General features: G+C 50.5%; 10 protein-coding genes across 10 annotated transcripts; 6 read left to right on the top strand and 4 right to left on the bottom strand.

Annotated features, from left to right (window-relative positions):
* Nucleotides 1–1,795: 1,795 nt before the first annotated feature.
* Nucleotides 1,796–5,219, top strand: VFPPC_07580 (spindle pole body-associated protein sad1; the record flags this gene model as incomplete). Its single annotated transcript, XM_018286415.1, has 2 exons — nucleotides 1,796–2,195; nucleotides 2,245–5,219. The coding sequence occupies 2 exons, from the start codon at nucleotides 1,796–1,798 to the stop codon at nucleotides 5,217–5,219; spliced, it is 3,375 nt and encodes a 1,124-aa protein (XP_018143045.1).
* A 260-nt stretch (nucleotides 5,220–5,479) lies between these two features.
* On the bottom strand, nucleotides 5,480–7,940 carry VFPPC_07579 (ATP-dependent RNA helicase DBP4; the record flags this gene model as incomplete). Its single annotated transcript, XM_018286414.1, has 2 exons — nucleotides 5,480–7,735; nucleotides 7,815–7,940. The coding sequence occupies 2 exons, from the start codon at nucleotides 7,938–7,940 to the stop codon at nucleotides 5,480–5,482; spliced, it is 2,382 nt and encodes a 793-aa protein (XP_018143044.1).
* Nucleotides 7,941–8,500: 560 nt separating this feature from the next.
* Nucleotides 8,501–9,073, bottom strand: VFPPC_07578 (hypothetical protein; the record flags this gene model as incomplete). Its single annotated transcript, XM_018286413.1, has 1 exon — nucleotides 8,501–9,073. The coding sequence occupies one exon, from the start codon at nucleotides 9,071–9,073 to the stop codon at nucleotides 8,501–8,503; it is 573 nt and encodes a 190-aa protein (XP_018143043.1).
* A 2,532-nt stretch (nucleotides 9,074–11,605) lies between these two features.
* On the top strand, nucleotides 11,606–14,149 carry VFPPC_07577 (tol protein; the record flags this gene model as incomplete). Its single annotated transcript, XM_018286412.1, has 1 exon — nucleotides 11,606–14,149. The coding sequence occupies one exon, from the start codon at nucleotides 11,606–11,608 to the stop codon at nucleotides 14,147–14,149; it is 2,544 nt and encodes an 847-aa protein (XP_018143042.1).
* A 791-nt stretch (nucleotides 14,150–14,940) lies between these two features.
* VFPPC_14267 (phosphatidylinositol transporter) lies at nucleotides 14,941–16,433 on the top strand (the record flags this gene model as incomplete). Its single annotated transcript, XM_018292036.1, has 3 exons — nucleotides 14,941–15,167; nucleotides 15,245–15,386; nucleotides 15,450–16,433. The coding sequence occupies 3 exons, from the start codon at nucleotides 14,941–14,943 to the stop codon at nucleotides 16,431–16,433; spliced, it is 1,353 nt and encodes a 450-aa protein (XP_018143041.1).
* Nucleotides 16,434–16,772: 339 nt separating this feature from the next.
* On the bottom strand, nucleotides 16,773–17,447 carry VFPPC_07576 (magnesium-dependent phosphatase-1 family protein; the record flags this gene model as incomplete). The annotated part of the gene is made up of 1 exon (XM_018286411.1): nucleotides 16,773–17,447. The coding sequence occupies one exon, from the start codon at nucleotides 17,445–17,447 to the stop codon at nucleotides 16,773–16,775; it is 675 nt and encodes a 224-aa protein (XP_018143040.1).
* A 796-nt stretch (nucleotides 17,448–18,243) lies between these two features.
* On the top strand, nucleotides 18,244–19,290 carry VFPPC_14266 (hypothetical protein; the record flags this gene model as incomplete). Its single annotated transcript, XM_018292035.1, has 1 exon — nucleotides 18,244–19,290. The coding sequence occupies one exon, from the start codon at nucleotides 18,244–18,246 to the stop codon at nucleotides 19,288–19,290; it is 1,047 nt and encodes a 348-aa protein (XP_018143039.1).
* Nucleotides 19,291–20,154: 864 nt separating this feature from the next.
* Nucleotides 20,155–20,817, top strand: VFPPC_07575 (glutathione S-transferase/chloride channel; the record flags this gene model as incomplete). The annotated part of the gene is made up of 1 exon (XM_018286410.1): nucleotides 20,155–20,817. One exon carries the CDS (start codon nucleotides 20,155–20,157, stop codon nucleotides 20,815–20,817), a length of 663 nt encoding a protein of 220 aa, XP_018143038.1.
* A 778-nt stretch (nucleotides 20,818–21,595) lies between these two features.
* On the top strand, nucleotides 21,596–22,272 carry VFPPC_07574 (dopa 4,5-dioxygenase; the record flags this gene model as incomplete). The annotated part of the gene is made up of 3 exons (XM_018286409.1): nucleotides 21,596–21,774; nucleotides 21,844–21,926; nucleotides 21,992–22,272. The coding sequence occupies 3 exons, from the start codon at nucleotides 21,596–21,598 to the stop codon at nucleotides 22,270–22,272; spliced, it is 543 nt and encodes a 180-aa protein (XP_018143037.1).
* A 223-nt stretch (nucleotides 22,273–22,495) lies between these two features.
* On the bottom strand, nucleotides 22,496–24,265 carry VFPPC_07573 (MFS multidrug transporter; the record flags this gene model as incomplete). The annotated part of the gene is made up of 4 exons (XM_018286408.1): nucleotides 22,496–22,779; nucleotides 22,845–23,569; nucleotides 23,616–24,080; nucleotides 24,138–24,265. 4 exons carry the CDS (start codon nucleotides 24,263–24,265, stop codon nucleotides 22,496–22,498), a joined length of 1,602 nt encoding a protein of 533 aa, XP_018143036.1.
* Nucleotides 24,266–24,356: the final 91 nt, after the last annotated feature.

Raw genomic sequence — 24,356 nt, 5'->3', positions numbered from 1 at the left:
AAGGAGGCAGAAGGCGGGAGACTGGAGGAGGGCCTCGATTATGACGGAAGTCAGAGTGCCTATCAAACAAACCCTTGCTCAGGTAGTAAAATTAGACTAATTGATTGACGAAGTGACGACAGGAGTGCCACACGTGGGCCAGTTGTGCGACGAATAACCAGGCGACAGACACAATGGATGGACTACGGAATGCGCAAAATACCTAAGTAAGACTGCTATCTTGCATGGATACCACGTACCAGTACCAGGTCGTTTTAGTTCCCGAGAAAGCCAAGTAGCTTGAAACGTGGAATCGTCAACATTGGTGGAGGGATGGAGATGCTCCTCTTTTCCAATCTCCATTGCGGTGTTTTCATCAAGTACGTCGTCTCACGCCCTTGGTACTATTCCCTCGTTCATATTAGGTGTCACTTGGTCCTGGAACAGACTGTTGACGATGAGCAGCCCTGAAGAATTTTAAGTTGAATATTTGAATCCTGGCAGAATACACTGTCATTTCTTGAATGCCTATTGCTCAATGCACCCCATGCTTTGATCTGGTTCTCATCATTCTTGACTCTAAAACAAATTGGCTGTGGGGCGCATTTGTGATACATGGCACAGTTTTCCCTCCAACCTTCGTGCTCCCAACAAAGGTCGTTTGGTGCACGGCAAACATGGCGTTCATCATTCCATCCAATTTAAAGTGAATATTACAAGCCACTAGTCAAACGTCCGACTAAAGTACTAGCAGCCATTGCACGTTGCCACTATAGTCTTCCTGCGATTTGTTGCAAGAAAAGTCTTCAAACCTAGGTACGGAGTACCCAGACACTCAGTTCATAATACCATTGCACCCAGCCATAATCTGAATTACTGGCACAAAAGGCGGTATGGACTTGACGAACAAGCATTGTCGATCTACTGCTGAAGATGGCCCATCCACAACCCATTCACGGAAATGATCTGGTATCTAACCATGAACTGAGGAGATGGCCCATGAAAAATTTGGAATATCGAAGAACACGTCAGCGGAAATAAAATTCCATCACAATCAAAAGCACCAGAGAAGAGCAATAGTATAGATTTGAGCTTCTAATTGGCGCGCATGTTTTCGACTTAAGCCAAGCTCTACACGCATCGCCAAGGCCAGCGCCACCAGACCAGTTGAACACGCTAGATTTCCACGCCAGCACGTGATCTCGCCACCCCCCGTGTCGTTTGCGCCGCTTAATCTTCGGGCGCGACACGCCTCTGAGTGACAGCGCGTTGACAGAGCATCAGCGAAACGCAACAAAACAACAGTGAAGTTCAAGGCATCACCAAATCTACACCAGAACACTTATTTCTTATTTGCTTTTTACTTTTTATACCCAGCATTGACCGTTCATATTCATCTCAAGTCCGCGGGCACGACATTTCATAGAATCAGTCCCCAATTTTCCTTTCGATTCACTGGCGCCAACCTTCTTCACCAGCTGCGCCATGTTCTTACTTGACGGAACCTCACAGCAAGATGCTCTTTGTTGACGACGGCAATTGCACGGTCCCGTTTGTCAAACAAGTGAATTTATATCCGATAATTGCCAGACAAAGACTCTGTTTGAGCTGTTCGTCTCTCTTTCATGGCTCGAGATTAGCTGCTCTGTTACGCCGGGTTGCTCATGATCTGAGCTTCTTCACCTCAACAACGACTCACTTCCATCTCATAAAGACCGCCCCAAGCCGCCTCCCAATAATCTGAATCCTTCCATACCAACTCTACTCGCTTTATACTACTTTTGATCATCACCTTGTTTTTCTCACCAACCTCCAAATGCCACCTCGACCAAGCCGTCGACGGCAGCCGAGGTTCTCTGTCAGAGAGCCCGACACGCTGTCATACCAAAACCCCATTACTTTTCAAAAGCCCAACTTGCCCCCCTTGCAAGGAACTCCTAGCTCCAGGAGGCAGTACTCATATGGCGCAGAGGTTGAACCCATGCCCACACGGCCAACCCACGGCCAAACGGAGGAAGAGCCTCGAGATATCGGCACTGCGGTCAGACATGTTTTAGTACCGCCTGGTGTAAATAACGAGGAACAGCAAAATGATCAAGGCGGGCGAGGTGAATCCTTGCCATCACAAAAAGAGCCACAGAAACCTAAAATTGCTGAGCCAGAGCCGGATGAACTGGCTGGTGGCCAGTTGATGCGACCACCACACCTACCTTCTTGTAAGATCATAGTATCATCATGCAGTTGGATATATCTAACATTTCTTAGATCTCTCTGGTCCGTCAAATGTCGGGCCAATGACACGCCCGTTGCTATCGCTAAGGAATCCCCGGTTGGAGGGCAGTGACGCCGATGACGCGAGGAGTTTTGGGATTGAGAGTGACTTCTACGGTGATGCAACGATAAGTTCGACACCTAGGGCTCCAGTATCCCAGCAGCCAGTGTTACGCCGAGACGTTTCAGTAGAGTCTGCCTCTACCAACGACGGTCCTCGACGCTCAGCGCGGAACATGCGACGTCCCATGGTTAGTGAGGATGAAGTGGACTTGGTCAAGCAACCTCAAAACGGCTACAAGGGACCGGCAAAGTCGACCGTTGGGCCATCGCCGCTACGCGCGCCTCCTCGGCGGCCACCGCCAAGACAAACCGCTATACAGCCTCGGCTTGAACCACAAGTAGAAGAAGACGAGGAGGAGGAGGAAGGCGAAGCTGATGACGATGCTACCGAAGAGGAACGAGAGGAAATTGAAGAAGAAGACGAGCTCATCAGACCGCAGAAACCTAGAGCCATCGGAAAGACCAACACTCCAGCCCCCAAGCGCTCACAGCCTGTTTCACGAGATAAGATTCAACGAACACGGGTCAGCGGGCCATCGCCAGCACAACAAGGATCCATTTCCAACGCCAGATTACAACCCCGGACTTCTAATAGGATTGCGTTCGAGAGCCAGTCAGGACGTGCACAAAATTCCACATCGGAGTCAAGAACCGCTCGTAGCCGACATCGAGAAGGCCGCCGAGATACAGAATCTGACGAGGAGGACTCAGATAATGGTCGATGGCTTAACCGAGCGAATGCGACCTCCAATTTCTCAAACTTGATTTCTCAGGCCAAGTTTTTGGTAAGCAGCAGCCCGTTCAGTTTGGGCAGACGATACCCAAGTGACGAAAGCGAATTTGATGCAATGGTACGGAGAGATATCAACGCAGCGGAGGCCGAACTCGCGCTCGAGAGACAGCGAGAGGAAGCTGAGGGAGCCCGGCTACGCAGCGAACAACGGTGGCTGTGGCTAACATCTCTTTGGCCTTTCACAAGCAGAAGGCAATCCTACGTGGATGATGGGACCGATGGGAGGAGGGGACGTCCCAAGTTTTCCAGTGCTTTGCGATTCCTTAACCCAATGACTTACATCAGAGGAATCGCATGGTTAATCCAGGTGATCCTGGATTGGATTATGGAGCTCGTTCATTTCATTATACCCGATGGGCTTTGGGATCGTTTGTCATCAGTGTTTGGATTCCTCCCACATATATTAGCAGGCGCGCTGGCATTTGTGGCAGCATTTGCCCTCGCGACTCAATTAGTGGGATCGACAGACCGCGATTGGGCTCCTAATGCTGTTGAAGCAACTTTGCAGGCTTTTGACGACATGCGATATAGAATCAGCGACTTGATTCCAACCGTAACATGGCCGAGGCGGAACCGGTGGGTCGATATTGACGATCTATGGGACGACGACGATTCGTCAAGAGACAAACTCCAACACTTCATCAACCGCATGGAAGAAGAGTTCTTGTCACTCAAAAGATCAGGAAAGATTCACGATGCCTCTATCCAAAAGTTGGAGACTGTTCTTCCTTCTATTGTGCACATGGAACTGAGAGATGGACGACCTGTCATTTCAGAGGAGTTTTGGCATGCGCTGAGGGATCTGATACATGCAGATGGTGGATTTATGGCCTTCGACAAGGTTGGAAACGAGTATGCCGTGTCCTCCGACCGACAATGGAGCGCCATCACATCCCGACTAGTACGGGATCCAGCATTTACAGGGAAACTTAATCTCACTGTATCTGGGCTAGAAGATAGGATGAGTCGCAAGATGACCACATTCTGGGATAAGTGGGTGAAAGACAACGACGACAAGATTGCGCAGATGGTCGGAACAGCAGTCGATCAAATCAAGCCCGCTCTATCGCAGAAAGAGTTTGAAGACCGACTCACCAGGCTTGTCAACGAGCGACTCGCCCAAAGAGCCCAGGACAAGGACCAAAACGGCGGGAAGTTTGTTCCGCGAGAAGAGTTCCTGCGCCATATCAGAAACGAGCTCTCAAGCTTGGCGACCAGGCTCAAGGCCGAACTCGACGATTTGCAGCCACGAATGCAACAACTAGTCCAAAAAGCCGTCGACATCGCCACCAAAGACCTCACCCACGGCATGAGCCGAGCAGATGTCACGACTCTAGTGAACACCCTCATTCGCAAAGCCCTCGCCGACATCAACCTCGAGGCCATGGCCCGTGGTAAAATCCACAGCCACTGGGACACCGAACTCCGCAACCAAGTCAACTACTTCGCCACCGGGTCTGGCGCCAAAGTCGACCCCAGACTCACCTCTGCCACCTGGGACCCCAAAGGCAGGGCAATCACCCCCGAACAATACGAGCAGGGTTGGCGCGGATCAGCCGCCCGTCCACCTCTTGCTGCCCTCGAATCATGGGAAGACGAAGGCGATTGCTGGTGCGCAGCACGATCTGTAAACCACCGCGGTAATCCTCACGGCGCAACCCTCTCCGTGCAACTCCACCACTCCATCATCCCGCAACACCTTGTCATCGAACACATCCTCCCAGGCGGTACTACCCAACCTGGTGCGAGACCGAGATCCATCGAAGTGTGGGCCGAGGTACTCAACTCCGATGTCCGCGAACGAATCCTCGACTTTGGCTCCGTCTACTTCCCCGATGATGAAAGCGACTGGAACTTTACACCGCCCGACTTTCCGTCTGCATTCGTCAAGATCAGTCAGTTCGTGTATGAGGGAGCCGAGTTGCACGATGGAGTGCATGTGCACAGATTGAGTAGCGAGCTGCTTGCTCTGGGGGCGCATACGGACCGCGTGGTCGTGAGGGCGGTTAGTAATTATGGCGCGGAGAATCATACCTGTTTCTATAGGGTGAGGCTGTATGGATTTAATGTCGAGTTGGATCTTGAGGACAGAAACGGAAGTGCATACTACTAGGCATTTCCACAAATGCGAGGCATATTCGAGTCAGCATGATCAGGGTAGTGGAATGGAGTCAGACAAGTGGTCATTATGGAAGCGGGAATAGCATGGTGTACGGCGCAAGGATTGGATTATTTTAGCTTGGTGGGAACAAGTAGATAACGAGCGTAGATAGCTTGGCTACATAAATACGATTCATTCACTGGTGATTCTCAAACATGGTAACGTTAGTCCATTTATTGTCATATACATTATTCTCCAGCGGGTATATACACTCAGCCGTCCAGCAATCCCGTTGCCAGAGCCTCCAAATCCTCCAACGTCTCCGGCTCGTCCGTAACCTGGAACACCTTGCCCTTCTTCTTCCCACTCTTCTTTTCCGCGTCATCATCATCCTCGAACCACTTCTTCGCTCTCTTCTTAGGCGGCTCCTCGTCTGATTCTGCACCACCGGCTGTAGGCAACGATCGTAATAACGCCAAAGGATCCTCACCATCTGCCGCGTCAGCCAGCATAGGTGCCTCATCGGCATCTGCCTCCCCGCGCTCTCTGGCTTTCCGTTTCTCTCGCTTCTCTCGCTTCTTCTGCTTAGCAAGCTGCTTATCGTCGATATCGGCTTCCTTGACTTTAGTGGACTCGCTTTCCACGAATTTCTGGCGCTGTTCGTCCGCTGGACCTGCTTGCCTGAAGTCATCTTCATCTTGTAGCTCGTATATCTCGTGGGAGTTGCCGTCCTCGTCGAAAACGAGTTTCGTGGGAGCACCCTTGAACTTGAGCATTTTCTTCTTTGATTGAAGAGCCTTTTCGCGACGCTTTGAATCAATAACGTAAGGCTCCTCGCCGCCGAGCCCATGTAGGACCTTTGTGTTGGAAATGTGGCCCTTTTGGATCTCGGCGTCGAGATCATCATCGTTGAGGCGGCGCTTGACGGATAGGAACTCATCGTCGGACTCGGATTCGTTACCGCCGTCCACAACGAGTTTGGCGTAGTGGCTCGACAGGACGTCTTGATTTGTTCGCTCAAACATTTTGTCATACTTGGTGCGGACTTCGGATTTCTTGTCCTTCTTTTTGGTCTTGTCGTATGCGCCGTCGAGGTCCATGTCGGATTCGGAGCCGCTGGACATGCCGTCTCTAGGGGCGTTCTTGATCTTTTTGATGTCGTTACCTTTGTGGAATTTAATCTGGGGAGTGCCAGGGAGTCCGAGACCAGAGGCAAATGCGTCGAGGTCGAGTTTGTTGAGTTTGAAGACCTCTTTGTCTTTTTGGAGGTGGATTGAGCGGGCGTAACTGATGAAGGCCTTTTGGCCGAGGTATTTGAGGTCCGGGTTTTGGAAACACATGTTCTGAAGGTCGTTCTTAATGCTCTTCTTCTTTTTTTCTTTGACGTTGACTCTTTGGATGGGGATCTTCTTTTGCTCCAGTCGCTTGATCATGCCGGTTTCTTCGCTGGGATCCAGGAATAGCACAGCTCGGCCGTTGCTCTGATATCTTGCTGTACGTCCGACGCGGTGAATGTATGTGTCTACGTCTTCGGGGCAATCTGCTTGAATGACCCAATCGACGGCTGGGAAATCAATGCCTCGCGCTACGACATCCGTGGCGAACAAACAAGAGTGTTTGGCCGCAGTGAATCGGGATGTGATTTCGAGGCGGGCCAATTGCTTTTGTCGGCCATGAAGGTGTAGCAGGGGAATACCTGGTTGAAGGTGGCGAAAGCTTTCGTAGACGAATCGGACTTGTTTTCCTGAGCTCAGGAAAACAATGATTTTGCTCTTCAAGTTTGATTTGAGGAAGCCGTATAGTGTATCGAGTTTCTCGGGTAAGGGAGTTGTGATGTAGTGTTGTTGTAGGTTTGTCGGGGTCGCGCTCGCAGCCGCCTCGTGGACTGAGACGTATTCGGGTTCTTTGAGACTCAATCTGGCGAGGTCGGATACCTTCTTGCTTTGGGTCGCACTGAACATGAGCGTTTGTCTAGACTTGGGTAAGTGCTCTACAAGCGCATCAACTGCAGACTGAAACCCCATGTCCATGATTCGATCTGCTTCATCCAAGACCAGGATTTGTAAATTATTCGCATCGAAACCCGCTGTTTGATCCAAATGCTGCAGCATGCGACCAGGCGTGCAGACCAAAATGTTCATTCGGTCCAGTCGCTCCGCCTCCTCTTTTAAATTCTTGCCGCCAATCACCAGTCCGGCCGAGAAGGCATGGTAGCGACCAATCTTGCGAAGGACTTGGAAAATTTGCACCGCGAGCTCACGAGTCGGAGAGATGATCAAGGCGCCGAGGCCGTCGAATTCCGTCCATTGCGCTCGATATAATTTCTCTAATACTGGGATCAAGAATGCCAGAGTCTTGCCACTACCAGTCTTGGCCGCGCCGAGCACGTCGTTTCCCTTGAGGGCGAGTGGGATGGCCTGCTGTTGAACTTCGGTGAGGGTCTGAAAGTGCGAGGCCTTGAGCCCAGAGGTGGTGGCCTCTGTGAGAGGAAGATCGGAAAAGTTTTTGATTTCTGTAGACTTTGGGTCCTACACCGCAACGAGATTTCGTTGTTAGCGCACAAGAGTGCAATGTTGTCAAAGTCGAGGGCGGGAATCAGCAACTCACAAGGACAATCACTGCCTGTTCCAATTTCTGCAGATCCTCTTGGTCTCGCTTTCTCTTCTCCTGTCGTGAATCCGGTTTATTTTGCCTTTTCGGCTTCAACTGCCGCCCTGGTGTCCTACTAGCCATCGTGACGGGTTCGGTTGCAAGTGACGGCTGAGTACAGAATGGTTTGTCCAACATCACCAGAACTTCGCCAGACATGAGAGGCGCCAAAAAAAAATATCTTATCGATAAAACGATGAGGGTGGGGCTGGCCTTGCCTGGTGCGCTCGAGTTCCTGCAACTTACCCTACAACATAAGGATGATGAGGTAGCGGCATCATTAATGCCACGGATCTTGGCACTTTCAAATTATTTTCAGACTTTAATCTTTTTCCTTTCGGTTATAAGCTGTAAAAACTATACATTTAGGATAGAATAGTATCATTTTCTCCGGAGACCTTGCTAGCTCAAACGAATATACATCCCCGACCCGTGCAGACAATGAGTTAAGTGGGCCTAGGCCATTGTGAACGGAAATGTAAGAATTCATCAAGTTGTGTTCTATCCTATATAAACTAAAATTTTGATAAATTTCTTCAGAACGATCGTGTGAAGTCACACCCTAATGTAAAAATGGTACTGCTTTTGAAAGAAATGAAGATGGGGAGGGATAGGTCAGTTTTGACAAGACAATCTCTCCTAGCTCATTCTTTGGGTGGGTGCTCGTACTTGTCTTCTAGCAAGTCTTCCCGGAAATTTTCAAGGGCCTTCTCAATTTGTTCAAGTTCGTACCTGCTATTGACAACGCGGAATCCAAGCCATTCCGAAATCGTATCATAAGCTTTATTCATTGGTTGGACACAGAAATCTTCCTCCTCCTTTCGCAGCTCCTTCACCAGGTCTGGCGAAATGCCCAGTTTCCGCATGGCACCATCCCAATCCGATTCGGTGAACGGGCCTCGACCATATGGGACTTCCCGATCAGAAATAATACGATAACACTTTTCTGCTAGCTGGGGTGATTTGTCGTCCTCGATCTTTTCGAGCCATTCGTCATACATGGCTTGGGCTGCCTCTTCTGTGAATCCAAGCCAGCAGAGGAAATACTTGGAGTTGTAGTCGAGGTGGATTTTCTTAGTGGCCTTGTCGTCAGATTCATCCATATACCACTTCATGTAGATGTTTGCGTGGGTCGCCTCGTCCGTTAAATCGGGTAAGAGTAAACGGAGTTTCCTGTATGCCTTGGAGCTCAGGGTTGGTTTCGCGACATTTTTCATCTTGAAGTATAGCGCCAGATTATTACAGCATTCGTTGTTGCGTATGTTCTCTTGGCAGATAGTGGTCAGAATGGTGAAGATATGGTAGTAAAGGGGACTGGGAAATGTGCTTGGAATCTGGACTACCGGGATTCTAGGACTATTTCATTATATAATGGTCTATGGCAAGATGAAGTAGGATCGAACAGTTGTTCAAAAGCTGTTGTGTGGTGGAAATTTAGAAGTTGCATGAAAGGTTCGTAGCTGTTGACGAGTTCTTTGGATATGGTTTGGTAATCTATTTGTTGAACAGAGCTATTTCGAACTGCACTGCGCCTCTTACTTTGGAAAGTTAGGCTTGAATGGGTAGGTTGAACAATGGTCATCCTTTGATGAAGACCCTGAACGCCTGCAGGCAAGTCGCAAGCAGGTGTTATCTCGTGCCGCCATACAACTTGAACAAAGCAGAGAGACTCATTGGGTTAAGTATATTCATGCAATATATAACTTGCACGACCCTGGTCACCTTGACTTTCTTAGCACACCCACAGTCAAGTGTGCAACGTGTCTCGGGAGCAGAACAAATTGTAGCTTTCGAGGAAGTAGGGTGAGACGAGACAAAGCTGCAGCAAGTGAACGACGATTGGCAACTCCAAGTAACAATCTGGTATTAAAAAAACGCCTTTATCTCATTGGAAGGGAATAACAATCAACAGCCTGTTCACGTCTTGTTCAGGCGTTAGCATTCAGACAGAGGTAGTGTAAGAACGCAGAGCGCATGGAAACATAACGACAACCCAAGGAGATTTAAATACCCGCATCTACAGCGGCGGGTCAGAAGTATTTGAACAAGGGAAAGGTATCGCATATCGCGTTGTGTGCGGAGGCGCATTGGGATATATTGGGATGTGTCAGTGTATACTTAGAAATGGGCAAATAACATTTTCCCAAAGACTATAGATGCTATCGGGGCATTTCCGACTCAAACTTGACATTAAATGCCTAAGTCAAGCGTCTGCACAGGCAGCCAAGGGGACATGGAGCAAGCTGTACCAGAAACTCTACGGCAAGCATACTGGTTCGAAGGAGCTGCACGAGTGATGACTTGGTGTTGTGATTCGCAATGTCCTGGATGGCATGAATGTGGTGACTGGGTGTAAAACGAAACGGGCAAGTGCGATGGTGGACGAATTACATAGTGCAAAACAAGGCAACTGCGTGCCAGGCGTGAAACAACCAGACCAGACGACATGGACACCAGACATTTGACCCTGACATGGAGTCCTTCAATGTTGACCCCTGCCGAACCACAGGCTCGGCATCCGTACCTGCGAGGAAACTGGGAAACTGACCAGACTACCACGCCAGACTCCTCATCAACATGACAACGCGGGTTTTCGACATTGTCCATGTGCGGCTCTAACTCCCCAGCCTTGGCACCGAAGCCTGGTGGAAAACCACACGATTTGACCAACATTGTACGCCAGAAATCGAGGGGCTGTGCCGAAAACCCTCAACTAGCCCTGCAAAGTTCTTGCAGCGGGAAGCGGCCCACAAGTCTCCAACAACTGGGTCTAGTCTATGGCAGTGCCGGCGCCCGAATCCATCTAATTGATGTCCCCTCATCAAACATTGGACGACGAGCAGTATAGACCAGGGCCAGTGTTGTGTCGATGGTGCAGGGACAAGGATTAAGTTACCTGTCCGCCCTGCAATCTGAATGTGCATGCACCTTGTACATGTTGGTGCATGACAGCCTCAGATTGCCGTCATGACGCAAGCCCAAAGCACCTGACGAGGATACTCTGGTTCTTGTTGGAAGCCTCTTACAAAATGAGGCGAATCGAGGCACTTGGTTTGGCAACAAGTGTCTGGCCTCCTACCATTTGAATATTCAGGGGTGCTGATTCCGGACCACAGAGAACAAGAAAAAGCACGACGACGAACCACAATACGCCTGCTTCACTCATTAGCCAAGCGAAACAAGTTGACTCCACCATTTGTCGGTAATGTGGCACTGCGACCCAAACCAAGGCTCCAGAAAGATACCCAAATGACAAGTGACCTTGTCTGGTTTGTCTGAAATGCGAGCAATCTGGATCCTCGACACCTGCTATATGATCCGAGGGTGAGGTTGTGGCTGCTCGATCGGAAATTCGCATCTCACCATTTTGGATTTCGATTGACAACCCCTGAGTTCTATAGTAAAGCTTGCCATACCTCCTAGCTGAACTTTTTTTCGTCAAGGTTTACCTTTCTCTTTCTCTTTTCATCGAACGTTGACTTTCCTATCACTTTTAGCTTCGAGCCACCACGGGTTATATTTAGGCTCGTCCAGTCTGCTCCGCCATTATATATACCCCGCGCCACCACGCTCGACATTTTGTCTGCCTGCAAATTCTTCTGGGTTTCAATGTTGATATGCCAGACTAAAAAAGCCCTGAATCTTACGCCCTCGAGTATCTTCTTTCTGTCTACTCTTCTATTTGACCTTGTATTTCCCATTCTTTTCATACAAGGAGTGAGCGTCTGGGCAAGCCTGATGAACTCAACATGGCAGGCAGCCTCAGCCCTTCCCCTCGTGGCGACCAGCCCATGCTTGAGCGACGCCGTTCCAAAAATCCGCTCAGAAACATGATGCAGCATCTTACAGTAGAGCCGCCAGAAGACGAGCCCGGATCACCCCATAGAGAATCCCTCATTCGACGTCTTAGTTGGCGTAAAAGCCGGAGTCCTTCAGCGCACTCTGATACGAGCGCTCCCACCTCAGCCACCATCCGCAATGTTGACCGGGCGTTGTGCTCATCCTGCTCAAGTCTGGCCGTTGATATTGAATCCACCCTCGAAGAGGTGGATTCGTCCTTCACCAAGGTTCTGCATCCTGTCGCGGTAGATGCCTTTGACAAGAAGGAACACTTTATTTTACGCCTTCGTGGCCTGGAAGAAAATAAATGGTCGACAACCTGTCCGTTGTGTAAGCTCTTCTGGTCGGTGCACGTCCCGGGAGACGGAGACGGAGACTACAGCCTGTCTGCTCTTTCAAGCCGAGACAGCAACTATCTTATCGACCCTATGAAGATGTTTGATATGGATCACCCCGCAAGAGCCAAGGCGGCAGGATTAGCCCCCGGCTATCTGGCTGTCACGCCCAAAAAGACTGGAACAGGAGCGAAAAGCTGGGATCCCCAGCCAGATTGGTTTCGAGAACGTGGCATGCTGTATAGGACGCTTCCACAAGCTGCGCCTGAGCCATTTATGGCCCGAGGGCGAAGTCGAACTGACGAGAGGAGGACGCCAGAACCACCAGCCCTTCTGACCGAATCCACGTGGCTTCAAAAGGGAATTTGGGGACGCGAAATTGGTCGGACAGCAGATATTTCCATAGCCCGGGAGTGGTTACAATTCTGCGATAGACATCATCAAGGGCGATGTGGGCGGCGTCAAGTCACCCGGGAAATGGACGGCTTTAAACTGGTCGACTGTAGCCAAACACCGCCACAAGTCGTTGGACGGTCTTTGAGTGAGAATTATATTGCCTTGAGCTATGTCTCTGGTAATAACACGACAGAACCGTGGCCAATGGTCATGAAGGATGCGGTTGCAGTGACACTTGAATTGGGATTTCGGTACTTGTGGGTTGATCATTTGTGTATTGACTCAACTAACTTGAAGGAAAGAATTCATCAAGTCAGCCGCATGGATGAAATATTCGAAGGGGCAGTGGTAACTATTATTGCTGCGCATGGCACAGACGCTACTCAGGGCTTACCTGGTGTGGGTTCTGCGACAAGGCCAGAACAACCAAAGTACAAATTTGCTGATGGGAATGTCACTCTCGTGTCGAGCATGCGAGACCCTCGAATCGATATCAAAGATTCACTCTGGTACACACGCGGTTGGACCTATCAGGAGGGTCTTTTGGCGAGACGCCGCCTTGTCTTTACAGGGCAACAAATGTACTGGGAATGCGAGGGCATGTCATGTCCAGAAACCTTGATCCTACCTCTCGCCACTTACTACGACAGGGATCAGGAAAAGATGTGCGATTTTATGCGGCCTGGCCTATTTAATGGCGTCTCATACATAGATGGAAGTTGGGAAGCTTGGAAGAAGTTGCCTCAGACGACAGACGACCCGAGCACGCTCAGCATTTTCCGGACATCCGATCAGCACATCATTCAATACACCAAGCGCCAACTTACATACGACGAGGACTCACTCAGTGCCTTCATGGGCATTACACGACGACTAGAGAAGGGCATCGGGAGAGGCAAGCTTGGTAGCATTGTCGGAATTCCGCTGTGGTGCCCCGTGACCACGGACCAGGCTCGTTCCGGACCAGCTCGAACCAAGCTCTTGTTTGCCCTGACAACTAGTTTCTGGCACCACAGAGGGGATGACATGCCACAGAGACGCCGCCATCTACCCAGCTGGACATGGGCCGGATGGCGAGGAGCAGTCGAACTACACTCATCCATCGTTGTGATTGAACAAGATGGAACAGGGAAAGAAAAGAAACTTCTGAACCACCATTACGTGAGCGCCACACAGATGACTCGCAATGAATGCTCATCAGTCAAATGGGCATACTCGCCGGATATTCTTGTTCTGAGCTCGGATGGCCGAGTAGCTTACGATTTCTCGCCGACCAGCAAACCACCTACATTCCCTCCCGGTCGCTACCTGCTGCGCGTAACCAATCCTCTGGTACTCGACAAGGTCAAGGCTCGAGTTCACAATGGTGGATGGATGTTTAATGACCTCTGCATTGATGTGCGGTTGAGTCGGGGCCGCGGTACGGAACCGAGTGCTACTGTGCCGCTGCCGTCTGGTGCCAAGGGACCGAGCGCAATTCGAGAATACGTCGAACATCACGCCCGTGGAGACCAGATGACGGTTCTGTGGTTTGTTGAGGAGGCTACAATCATGCTGTTGGTTGTTGAGAAGACTGAGTCTGGGTCTTGGGAACGCGTGGGACGGGCGCGAATGGGCTTTGGACAAGACGCAAAGGATGTTTTGCGAAGGTTCGGAAACTTGGAGGTTATGATCAATCATTTACCGTTGCGTCGGCTTGGGTCAGATATTTTGATCGAATAGATTGAATCAGGGCAGTGCAAGGTGATGGGGATGGATCATTGGTAGATCAAACAGCGCATTCTGGTCGGTTTGTTGGATATTGGCTTGGCGGACAATGCCATTTTTGTATTCACAAGGCGCATGGGACATTTGGGGTCAATGAGGCATAGATTGAGAAGGGATATCCAACAAGAGGAAAAGAAAGCCTGCGTTTTGTGCCAGCTGAGGTGGCAGCATACTTGGTGGGCGGCGGAAATGGGTTGATATCATGTAGAATATTGTAATACCAGACAGCTCTTCTTCATTGTCTGAATAATTTGCGAAGCTATTGTCCCGTTGTTTCTCATCCCATGCAGCTCCCATTCCACCCGCCTCATAAATGACAAAATAACTGCCGTCGACAGGCGACGACACCGGAGCCAACGGGGCCGAGATCGCCGTCTACCAGCCAAGAGGTCAAACAAATGGCGCCTTCATCACACTAAATGACAGGTCTGGTCGGTCGTCGGGGAGCGACGGACAGCGGGAAGCGGAAATGGAACCTTGAAATAATCAAGTCAATCACATTTGAACCCCCACACCACCACCCCAGTGCCACCTTTTCAGCCCGTCTGACGGACATTGCCAAATCTCCGTCAAGGGCCAAAAAAAAAGAGAGAGAGAGAGTGTTTGGTCAGCAACGTGGTTACAAGAGCTTCTTGTTATTTCTTCTCTCTCCCCCTTCCCCAACCCTTCTAGGGCTGATTCTATTCCTTCTCCCCTGGCCTCTGCCGTCAATACAGCTTTATTTCTCAGACGGATATAAATCCGCCATGACGGCCGATCTTGCCCCCGCACCGTCCGTCACATCCGGCACTTCCGCACCAGCCTCGCGGGTGAAATCCTCGACATCAACCACCAGCGTGTTTGGATATCCGCGCGGACACTGGGGACACTTGAGCGAGCATGAGGACGAGGCATTGAGCAAGTTTAAGGATGTTTTGGAGGAGAGAGGTGTTTGGACGAGGGAGCCTGCTAGCCATGATGACCAAACGTTGCTGTGAGTTCCAGGCACTTTTAAGTTGAAACGGTTTATAGTGTCTGGTGTAGCTGTGGCTGGCCATGCTAACCTTTTAGGCGGTTTCTACGTGCGCGCCGTTGGGTAGTGGAAGATGCGTACAAACAGTTCAAGGACACGGAGGATTGGCGAGCCGCCAATAACATCGATACGCTGTATCGCACAATCGAGCTGGATGCGTACGAGCAGAGCAGAAGACTGGTTGGTTCCGGCTCCCTACCACAACTTCGTGGTTTCACAGACAAACTAACGCCGTGTTTTCAGTATCCGCAATGGACGGGCCGCCGTGACCGCCGCGGCATCCCGCTGTACGTCTTTGAAATCAAGAATCTCGACTCCAAAACCGTCTCCGAATACGAACGACTCGGCGCGAAGTCCACCTTCTCCGACGCCAAAACCGACGGCAAGACACCGCCCGGCCTGCTCCGCCTGTTCGCGCTGTACGAGAACCTCACGCGCTTCTCTCAGCCGTTTTGCACGCAGCTCACGGACAGGGAGCACCCGGACGTGCCGGTGACCATGTCGACCAACATTGTGGACATTTCAGGCGTAGGCCTCAAGCAGTTCTGGAATCTAAAGGGCCACATGCAGGCGGCTAGTCAGCTCGCCACGGCGCATTACCCCGAGACGCTGGATAGGATCTTCATCATCGGAGCGCCCATGTTCTTCAGCACGGTATGGGGCTGGATCAAGCGCTGGTTCGACCCGATTACCGTTTCGAAAATCTTTGTCCTGAGCTCGCATGAGGTGAAGCCCACGCTGGAGGCGTTCATTGACCCGAGGAATATTCCTAAAAAGTATGGCGGCGAGCTGGACTTTGGGTTCGGGCAGCTGGGTGTTCCGGATCCGATGTGGGAGGGGATAATCGAGTGGGAGAATGGGTACTCTTCCTTCCCTAGCGGACCGCTGCTGTGGGAGGATGTCGATGACGGGAAGAGGATTGCGTGCGTGGCGCTGGGGAAGGATAATGGTGTGGCTAGGAATGTGCGTATCTGTACATTGCCGAGGACGTGGCCTGAAGAGTCTGTTGCGCAGACGCAGACGAATGGGGAGAAGGTTGAGACGGCTGCGGAGGGGACGCAGACGAATGGTGAGGTGTCGGAGGGGACGCAGACTGCGGATGAGACTAGGGATGATGGTGTCCAGACTGATGATGGGGAGGGGATTACGAATGGCGAGATCGTGGAGAAGTTGAAGTTGACGGAGGAGAAGGATGCTGTGCGTGCTGCGCCGGCTGCTGCTGCTTAAGAGGTGGATTGCATGGGGATATAGATTTGAGTTGTTGGTATACGACGGGTTTGGATATCATGTTGATGACTGGGTTTTGGATGGGGTGGTTTAATCTTCTTGGATATTGGTCATTGGACCGTTTTAGAAATGCATGATTGCATATTTTGGTAAAATACCCATAGGCGTAGTATAGTCTATTTATGTGTTGACACATGCGGGAGCCAATGTGTGTCCATCTAGTCAGCTGTTGACTTCCGGTCAAATCTATAATGTACATCCCATATGCAAATCTACCATGCACATCCCGGCTTCAAACCAAATCACCATTACACCCCAAATCATACATCCCCCAAACATTCAAGCCATCTTCCCAAACCCCCTCCGTCTCCTCCACTCCTCCACCCCCTTCTCAATCTCCGCCCAACAAACCCCATCCCTAACCAACCTCATCGTAATCCCCAAACTCTCCGTCTCCTGATTCCGACTCTCATCGTCAAAGAACAAAATATCCTCATACTTGACGCCCGTTCGCTTATGCAACGCCTCAATATGCTTCACCTTGCTCCCCGGGTAGATCTCCATGCCGCCATCAAAAACATCCACCGCCTTCCTCGGCTTGTCACCGTCCTCTGTCGGCGGCAGATGCAGCATCCTCAAGAGATCCTTTGCGATGCTTGGCGCGTGAGTTCGAGACGCGATGCCCAGCTTTATGGGGGCGTTGGCGTCGGATACAGCGTGCGGGAGGAGTTGCAGGATGTAGGGGACGTCGGTGTAGAAGGCGAAGTCTTCGCCTTTGCGGTCGGTGGCGAGGGAGTGGGTGGTGTTGGGCTTGAGGGGCCCGAGGACGTGGGTGTCTACCCAGAAGGGCCAGAGGGTGTAGTCGAGGTCGAAGACGATGAGTTTGGGGAGCGGTAGGGTCGGGTCGGTTAGTGAGGAGGGGATCTGGGAGGTTGTTGATGTGGTGAGGGTTGAGGAGAGGGTGGTGGAGGAGGGAGATGTGAAGGAGGCTTGTTTGGAGAGTTTGCGGGGCATGATGGTTGTTGATTGATTGTAGGAGGTGAGGAGGTGAGGTTGGGGGTATGATGGTAAGGAGGACAGAAGGATACTTATATGTCGAAAAGGGAGGATGATGAGATGTCAATTTGGTGTTGAGGGATGGGAGACATGGATTAACTATTTTGGTGCCTGTAGATGTGGCGTTGAGGGGCCGAGTGACGCAAGTGTGTTTGCTTGGTGCCTGTGCTTGTGCCTGTGGAGGGGCACCACGGTTGATCAGCCAAGTTTGCTCACAGCCAACATTTGAAGCCTGGTCTGGGGTCAAATGGACATGTAAACTGTCAAACCATCAAGTGCCGTCAACGTGCCTGATGTGGGGAAATATCAAAGTTGACTTCTCTGCATGTGTCGGTTGCCTATTTGCGGCTGACAGTGGTACTGCCCAAGTCCGACGATTTGCCTCCTTTTCATCTACTCGTGAATTTGCAAGCCTCAAGCTCCTCCCGGGCCCTGGCGGTCGGTTCCGTGGAATCCTGTGATCAAGTTGCACGACAGTCTGGTGTTGCAGACGTGAATTCACTGCCCAACCAGCCAACTTGTGGACTTCTATCCACAGCCGAACTGCGATTCAACATTCGCATCACTGTGTTCCATTTTCAAGCTCTAAATCAGTACCGACCATAGGCACCAACGTACTCAGCTCTCCATCGTTTTCGGATTTCATCACCTTGTTGACATTGTCAGGACTCAGAACCTAGTCACCTTCTCTACCTGCGAGGAGTCGAGGACCATTCGCTGCAGAGTCGTGGGCTCACAGCATCGTCAAGTCAATATGGCACATCTTCCTCCTCTCCCAAGGCACAGAATCACCACCTGGCAAACACACAATACCGAAAAAGACATTAATTTTGCCATCCATATAGAAACCGGATGGGTTATCTACGCCGACATCGACCCGTCCTATTTCCTAAACTCCCCGCTCCTTCTCCAGGAGTACCATCACTGTCTGGAGGCACTTCGCGACAACAGCGAAGAAATGGATAGTGCCGAAGCATTAGAATGGCTTACCAGGCCATTTGAGCAAGTTGTGGAAGAATTGACACACTACCCGTCGCCCCTTCGGCCGGGAACAGACGCAACCTTGTCAGACTATTTGTATGCGCCTCATGTCGTGTGTCAACTTCGCGCCGTGAATGAGCATTTGCAGCCCCTCAGAATGACCTCGCCTCCACAACTTAGAACCACGACCCCTACAGCCATTCGTGTGGAGTTTTTGACGCAGCCGCGTCGGTGGACGAAGGCGTTTCACCCGGACGATGTGAGAATTCCCAGCCAGCAGTGGGATCCCACGGTTGCTTCACTTGATAAGGTCCTGGTCACGAATAAGGACGGCACTACTACGGCATGCCACTTCAAGAAACTTGGCTATTGGTGCCAGCCGAGAGAAGAGAACCCTGAACTGACCGTGCTAAAGAACCTGGCATTGGCGAGGAAGACAGCTCAGAATGGACACTTTATACGGAGTCTTTACGGTCTGGTAAGGGATAAGTCTCAGCCAGGATATGTTGGTATGCTCTTTAACTGGATTGACAGCAAAGGCATGATGTCGGAGGATCTGGTAGAGACTGCGGCGCCTCATGTGCGCGAAAAATGGGCGACGCAGATTCAAGATTCGGTGAGAAAGCTGCACCAACTTGGGCTGGTATGGGGAAATCCGGGGTGGAATTGCGTCCTGATTGATCAGGATGATAATGCGTGGATCAAGTTTGGAAATGGGTTTTTGCTGGACTGGATAGATGATTCTAAACGGGGGACGGTGGAGGGCGATTTGCAAGGCGTGGAGAAGCTGCTGCGTATGCTGAAGATGGGCGATAGTTAAATCTTCAATGTTGTCTTTGGATCTTGTCCCTTGTTGTGTTTGGGTTTCAATATTTACGCGAAACAAGGTGAGGGAGAGCACTTGGTGATGATATGATTGATGGTGGAGCGATGTAGCTGTTGTATTGACATGAGAATTATTGTCAAGAAGACCGACATTATGCGAGACTAAGTTTGCGTGATTAAGACCAGTAGCTCGGGTATCGGAAACTTTCGAACAAGCAAAGCAGTGTCCATTTGTTTCTGTATCGGCGACCATGAAATTACAAGAAGTTTTCAATGTTGGCCTAATTCCGCTACCGTCCGCTAAATCCGGATCTGGCGCCATATGCGCCTCATTCTCCAGGATGTTGCCGATTGATTACAGCACGTGGATAATACCATTGATGCTCTGCCCTGCAGAAACAGGCATAGGGCTGGGTATCAGATCCTTTGAAGTCTCAACTTGACTCACAACCCTTCCACGGAAACTCATGGAAGAGCACTTGAACCCGGTCACTCCTGAATTGAGTAAATTGGCTGGCCAAAACTTCGGCGACGTAAGCCACTCCCCGGCTGCTTCCGACGCCGTAGCCTGATCAGCAGGGATTTTGCAGGACGCCGGTGATGAGATGGTTGAGCTAGCGCTGCGCTAGATTGCTGAGAATGGTTCCTGATGTTACAGACGAGGTTGAGATGATGGTTGGCAGCGTCATAACTACAGTCTCGTTGCGGCCAACAAGTGATGATGCATTGTATCCACATACTATCGAGTATTAAACCATCAGCCTCGTCCTGTTTCTTTTCAACTTGTGTTACTCTCATTCCGTCTTATTCCCGGTATCACACCATCACACACACTGACACCACCAAACAAACCTCCAACATGAGTCTCACAGTCCACCACCTCGGCATCTCACAATCCGAACGAATCCCCTTCCTCTGCGAAGAGCTAGGCATAGACTACAACCTCAAACTCTACAAACGCGCACCCAAACTCGCACCGCCCGAGTACAAAGCCCTCCACCCGCAAGGCACAGCGCCCATCATCCAAGATGGCGACATCACACTCGCAGAAAGCGGCGCCTGCATAGAATACATAAGTCACAAGTTCGGCAACGGCAAACTATTCATCAAGCCCTCGGACCCTGCATACGCAGACTTCATCTACTGGTGGCACTGGGCGAACGGCACGCTGCAACCCACCGTCGCGAGAGTCATGATGACGCGCGTTGCGGGACTGTCGGAAGACCACTGGATTGTAGCGCTGGGCGTGAACAGACTGAATGCTGCGCTGGCGGAGTTGGATAAGAGGGTTGCTGGGAATACGTGGCTCGCCGGGGAGGAGTTTTCGGCGGCGGATGTCATGATTATGTTTACGTTGACGACGATGCGGTACTGGTCGCCGTATAGTTTGGGGGGGTATGATGGTATTTTGGGGTATGTTGAGAGGGTTAGTAAGAGGGATGGGTATCAGAGGGCGATGAAGAAGGCGGATCCGGAGATGGAGTTGGTTTTGGGGGCGGATGCGCCAAAGGGGATTGCTTGATGGGATTGTATGTGAGGGTTTTGAGGTGGAATGTGAGATGTGGGATGGGGTATAAAGCTCTGCTCAGTTTGTGTTGCTCACGACTCTTGATACGATAGTGTATATGTAATGACTACTGTGTAATATGGCGTTAAACGATGTTGGTGACAAAATATGCTGTAGTAGTGAGATGTGAGCATGAAGCAAGTTTGTGTGAGACAGTTCATGCCACACCCTGTGTTTGAAGATGCTCGGTACTGTACTGTACTGGGCTAGAGGTTTGTGCAACGACGCCGCGAATGATGCTGTGCTATGTTTCCATTTATCAGATTTGCAGTCACCAGAAACTACTGCTTTCTTCTGACTAAGCTGCAATATTTCCGGCATCTTTCCAACTTGTTTACCACCAGCAGCGACATACATAGGCGTCTAATTGGTTGACATCAAATACTTTGCATACATGACTAGAATACTTGTCACGAAAATGTGCCGCCAAAATAAGTGCGGTATAGTTGGCCGTGTAACCTCCGACAATGCTACTCCATAGTCTAGAATCTCAAGATTGCCTGCATCATGACACCCATGGAAGCATCTCGACAAATGCGGATATTCGACGCCACAGTCGACAGGCAGGTGGAACTCGACATGATGGCGGGGTCTTGTTTCGCTGACATATCAAATGATGGATCTGATGGAAGCTTTATCAATCAGATCGACATCCCACCGGCACCATCGCATTCTCGTCTTTACATCCTTCTCAATTCTTGAATATCCAAAAACGCAAATTCTACACTTCAAAATGGTCAATCCCTGGGATTACAAGTATCCCTCACCGCTCGTCGGCTTCGAGGACGCCCCTCCACTGTCCACCGAGACAAACGAAGATGGCAAGAGTCTGGTCAATCCCAAACGGGATGGTCTCAGCCAAGCCTACGAATGCTTCACTCCGCCGTTGAGAACTGACCGGCGAGGTGGTTTGTACGTAGAGTGTCGCTTTTGCCCCGATGCTGAATTTATTAATTACATCAGGTAACTGACTTCCATCAGTGACATACACATCTACTACTTCCAGCAGAGCCAGGAGCAGACCAAGTACGCTCGTGAGCTTTGGGAACGCATTCGACGAGAGTGTAAGTAGAAGCTGCTTCTTTCTCAATCGCAAACAGAAACTCACTGACTGTTGGACTCGCAACAGTCCCTGAGCTGAGAGTCTACAAATTCTGGGATCGCCCAATCGGCCCTCATCCGGTGGCCATGTTTGAAGTCAATGTCTTTACGCCGGCACAGTTTGGAGCGTTTGTCGCCTGGCTCGCCATCTGGCGCGGGCCGTTGTCTGCGTTAATTCATCCAAACACTGATCCGGAAGAAGGAGAGGCAGATAATGAAGTTGAGTATCGGGACCACACGGAGAGAGCTATTTGGATGGGTGAGAAGTTGCCGCTAGATTGGGCGCCATTTAGACCTCGCAGCAAGTAATGGGCAGAACTTGAAACATGTGAATCATTTTGCCAAGTATTGATACCTGAAAGTGTGAAGTCTATCTGCTGTTATTTATACTATTATACACCACCTGTTCCACCGAAATAGACATCCAGATTGTACCGGGCCTCGAAGCAACGCGCCGTTAACAAATTCCAAACTAAATCATCGCAATTCCCTATCGTTACAAAATCATTTCATCTCTCTCCCAAAGACAAGTTCACGAGGCAATTTTTCGAGGCTTATTACGTCGCTGCCACAAAGTGATCATGACTAATAGGACCGCAAGCCCTGATACTGCCGTGCTAGCAATCATATCATTCCTAAACGACTCGGCATATATTTTCTTGGCCACTGGGCCATGCAAGTCTGGCGCTTGTACACCTCGTTTCGCAAATTTGGCTGGGATGCCGCTTGCCTTTGCACGTACGATGGCAGTAGACGCCGCAATGCCGAGACTGCCGCCAAATACGCGCAACTGTGCAAGAATTCCTTGGGCAGGAGCTATTACTCATTAGCAAAACATTTTAAAAACAGTCAATGTGAAGTACATTTACGACATCACTTACCATAGTCTTTTGGTGCTATTTTTATAGCGGGAATTATCGTGCTGGACGTCACTGCAAGTCCAAAGCCCAGCCCGCAAAAGGTGATAAATCCAAGCAACTTGGCAGAATCAAGCGTCGACGTTGACAAGGTTGTCAATAGTCCACAGCCCAGGAGCATGAGGCACGAGCCGACAAACATGGTTTCAACGATGACCGATTTCTTTGCGTTGACCGCACCACCGAGAATTGTGCCAATGGCAACGGTACCAAGCATGGGCAGCAACATTACGCCACCGAGCAGAGCAGACTTCCCGCCGACGACCTGGATCCTCAGTGGAACAACATAGACGAGCATCAGATACGGGAATCCGAGGAGAAGTGTGTTGATCACACCACATGTATAAAGGCCGCTGCGAAAGATTCGAAGTGGAAAGACTGGAACAAAGTACTCTGACAGGTGATTTTGCACCGCGTATTCCCAGACCAGGAGGCCTGCCCAGCAAACAAGACCAAGCACAACAGGGGCGATGAAGAGGGCCGACCTCCAGTCATTGCTTAGAGAACCACTTCCTGGTGTTTGGCCGGCATTCTGGAAAGCAAAGGCGACGAGAACGGCGGCGGCGATTGTGAGGAATGACCCTGGATAGTCGAGCTGTTTCCATGTCTGTCGTTCGGGAGTTGTGGAATATTTCGCCTTCGGCCAAGATAGGAGGAAAATCGCCAACGATACAGCGCCTAAAAGACCACTACAAGGGTTAATATCTGCCAATGTGATTGATGGCAAAGACTTACTTGATCCAAAATACCCATCTCCAGGTCGTGTAATCCGTCAACAGCCCGCCCAAAACCGGTCCCAGTACACCGGACAGAGCAACGACCAGCCCTATCACTGCTGAAATTAGTTCTCGCAGGTGAATCGGGCTCAGTTCTGGCAGTATGATGAGGGCCAAGGTATACAGTCCCGAGCCACCGATGCCTTGCAACGCCCGAAAGGCGATGAGCTGATGCATGTTCTGTGCAAATCCACACGCCAGCGAAAACGAGACAAAGATAATATAAGCAGCAACAAAAGCATCTCGACGACCGGTTATGTCTGAAATACGAGAGAATACAACAGCACAACCCATATAGGCGAGTGTATAGGAGAGAGCCACCCAGTTGGCGTCGTTGAGGTTATCGAACTCGGTGCTAATGGCATACAAAGACGTGGCAACGATGGATGTGTCCACCATGCCAAGGAAGAGGCCCAAACATACTCTGATAGATACTGTAAGACAATTTTCTGAAAATGTGCTGTAATGGACCTTGGCTCACCCGACACATAGCAACCAGAATCGTGCTATTGAGATAGGCGGCGGTTTCGATGCCTCGCTTTGGGACGTGGTTTCAGAAGATGCGTGCGACGTAGAGGGCCTTTGGCCATCTTGACCGGATTGTGACATGTCTTACAACAACCGAGAGAAGTGATATGTGAGATACTCTAGAAGATTTCTTTTCCGCTAATGGTTCAAAGGCGACGGACTCTCACCCGAA

Source organism: Pochonia chlamydosporia, chromosome 4, assembly GCF_001653235.2.
Source record: "Pochonia chlamydosporia 170 chromosome 4, whole genome shotgun sequence".
Taxonomy (NCBI): Eukaryota; Fungi; Ascomycota; class Sordariomycetes; order Hypocreales; family Clavicipitaceae; genus Pochonia; species Pochonia chlamydosporia.
This window is presented reverse-complemented; position numbering and strand designations above follow the sequence as displayed.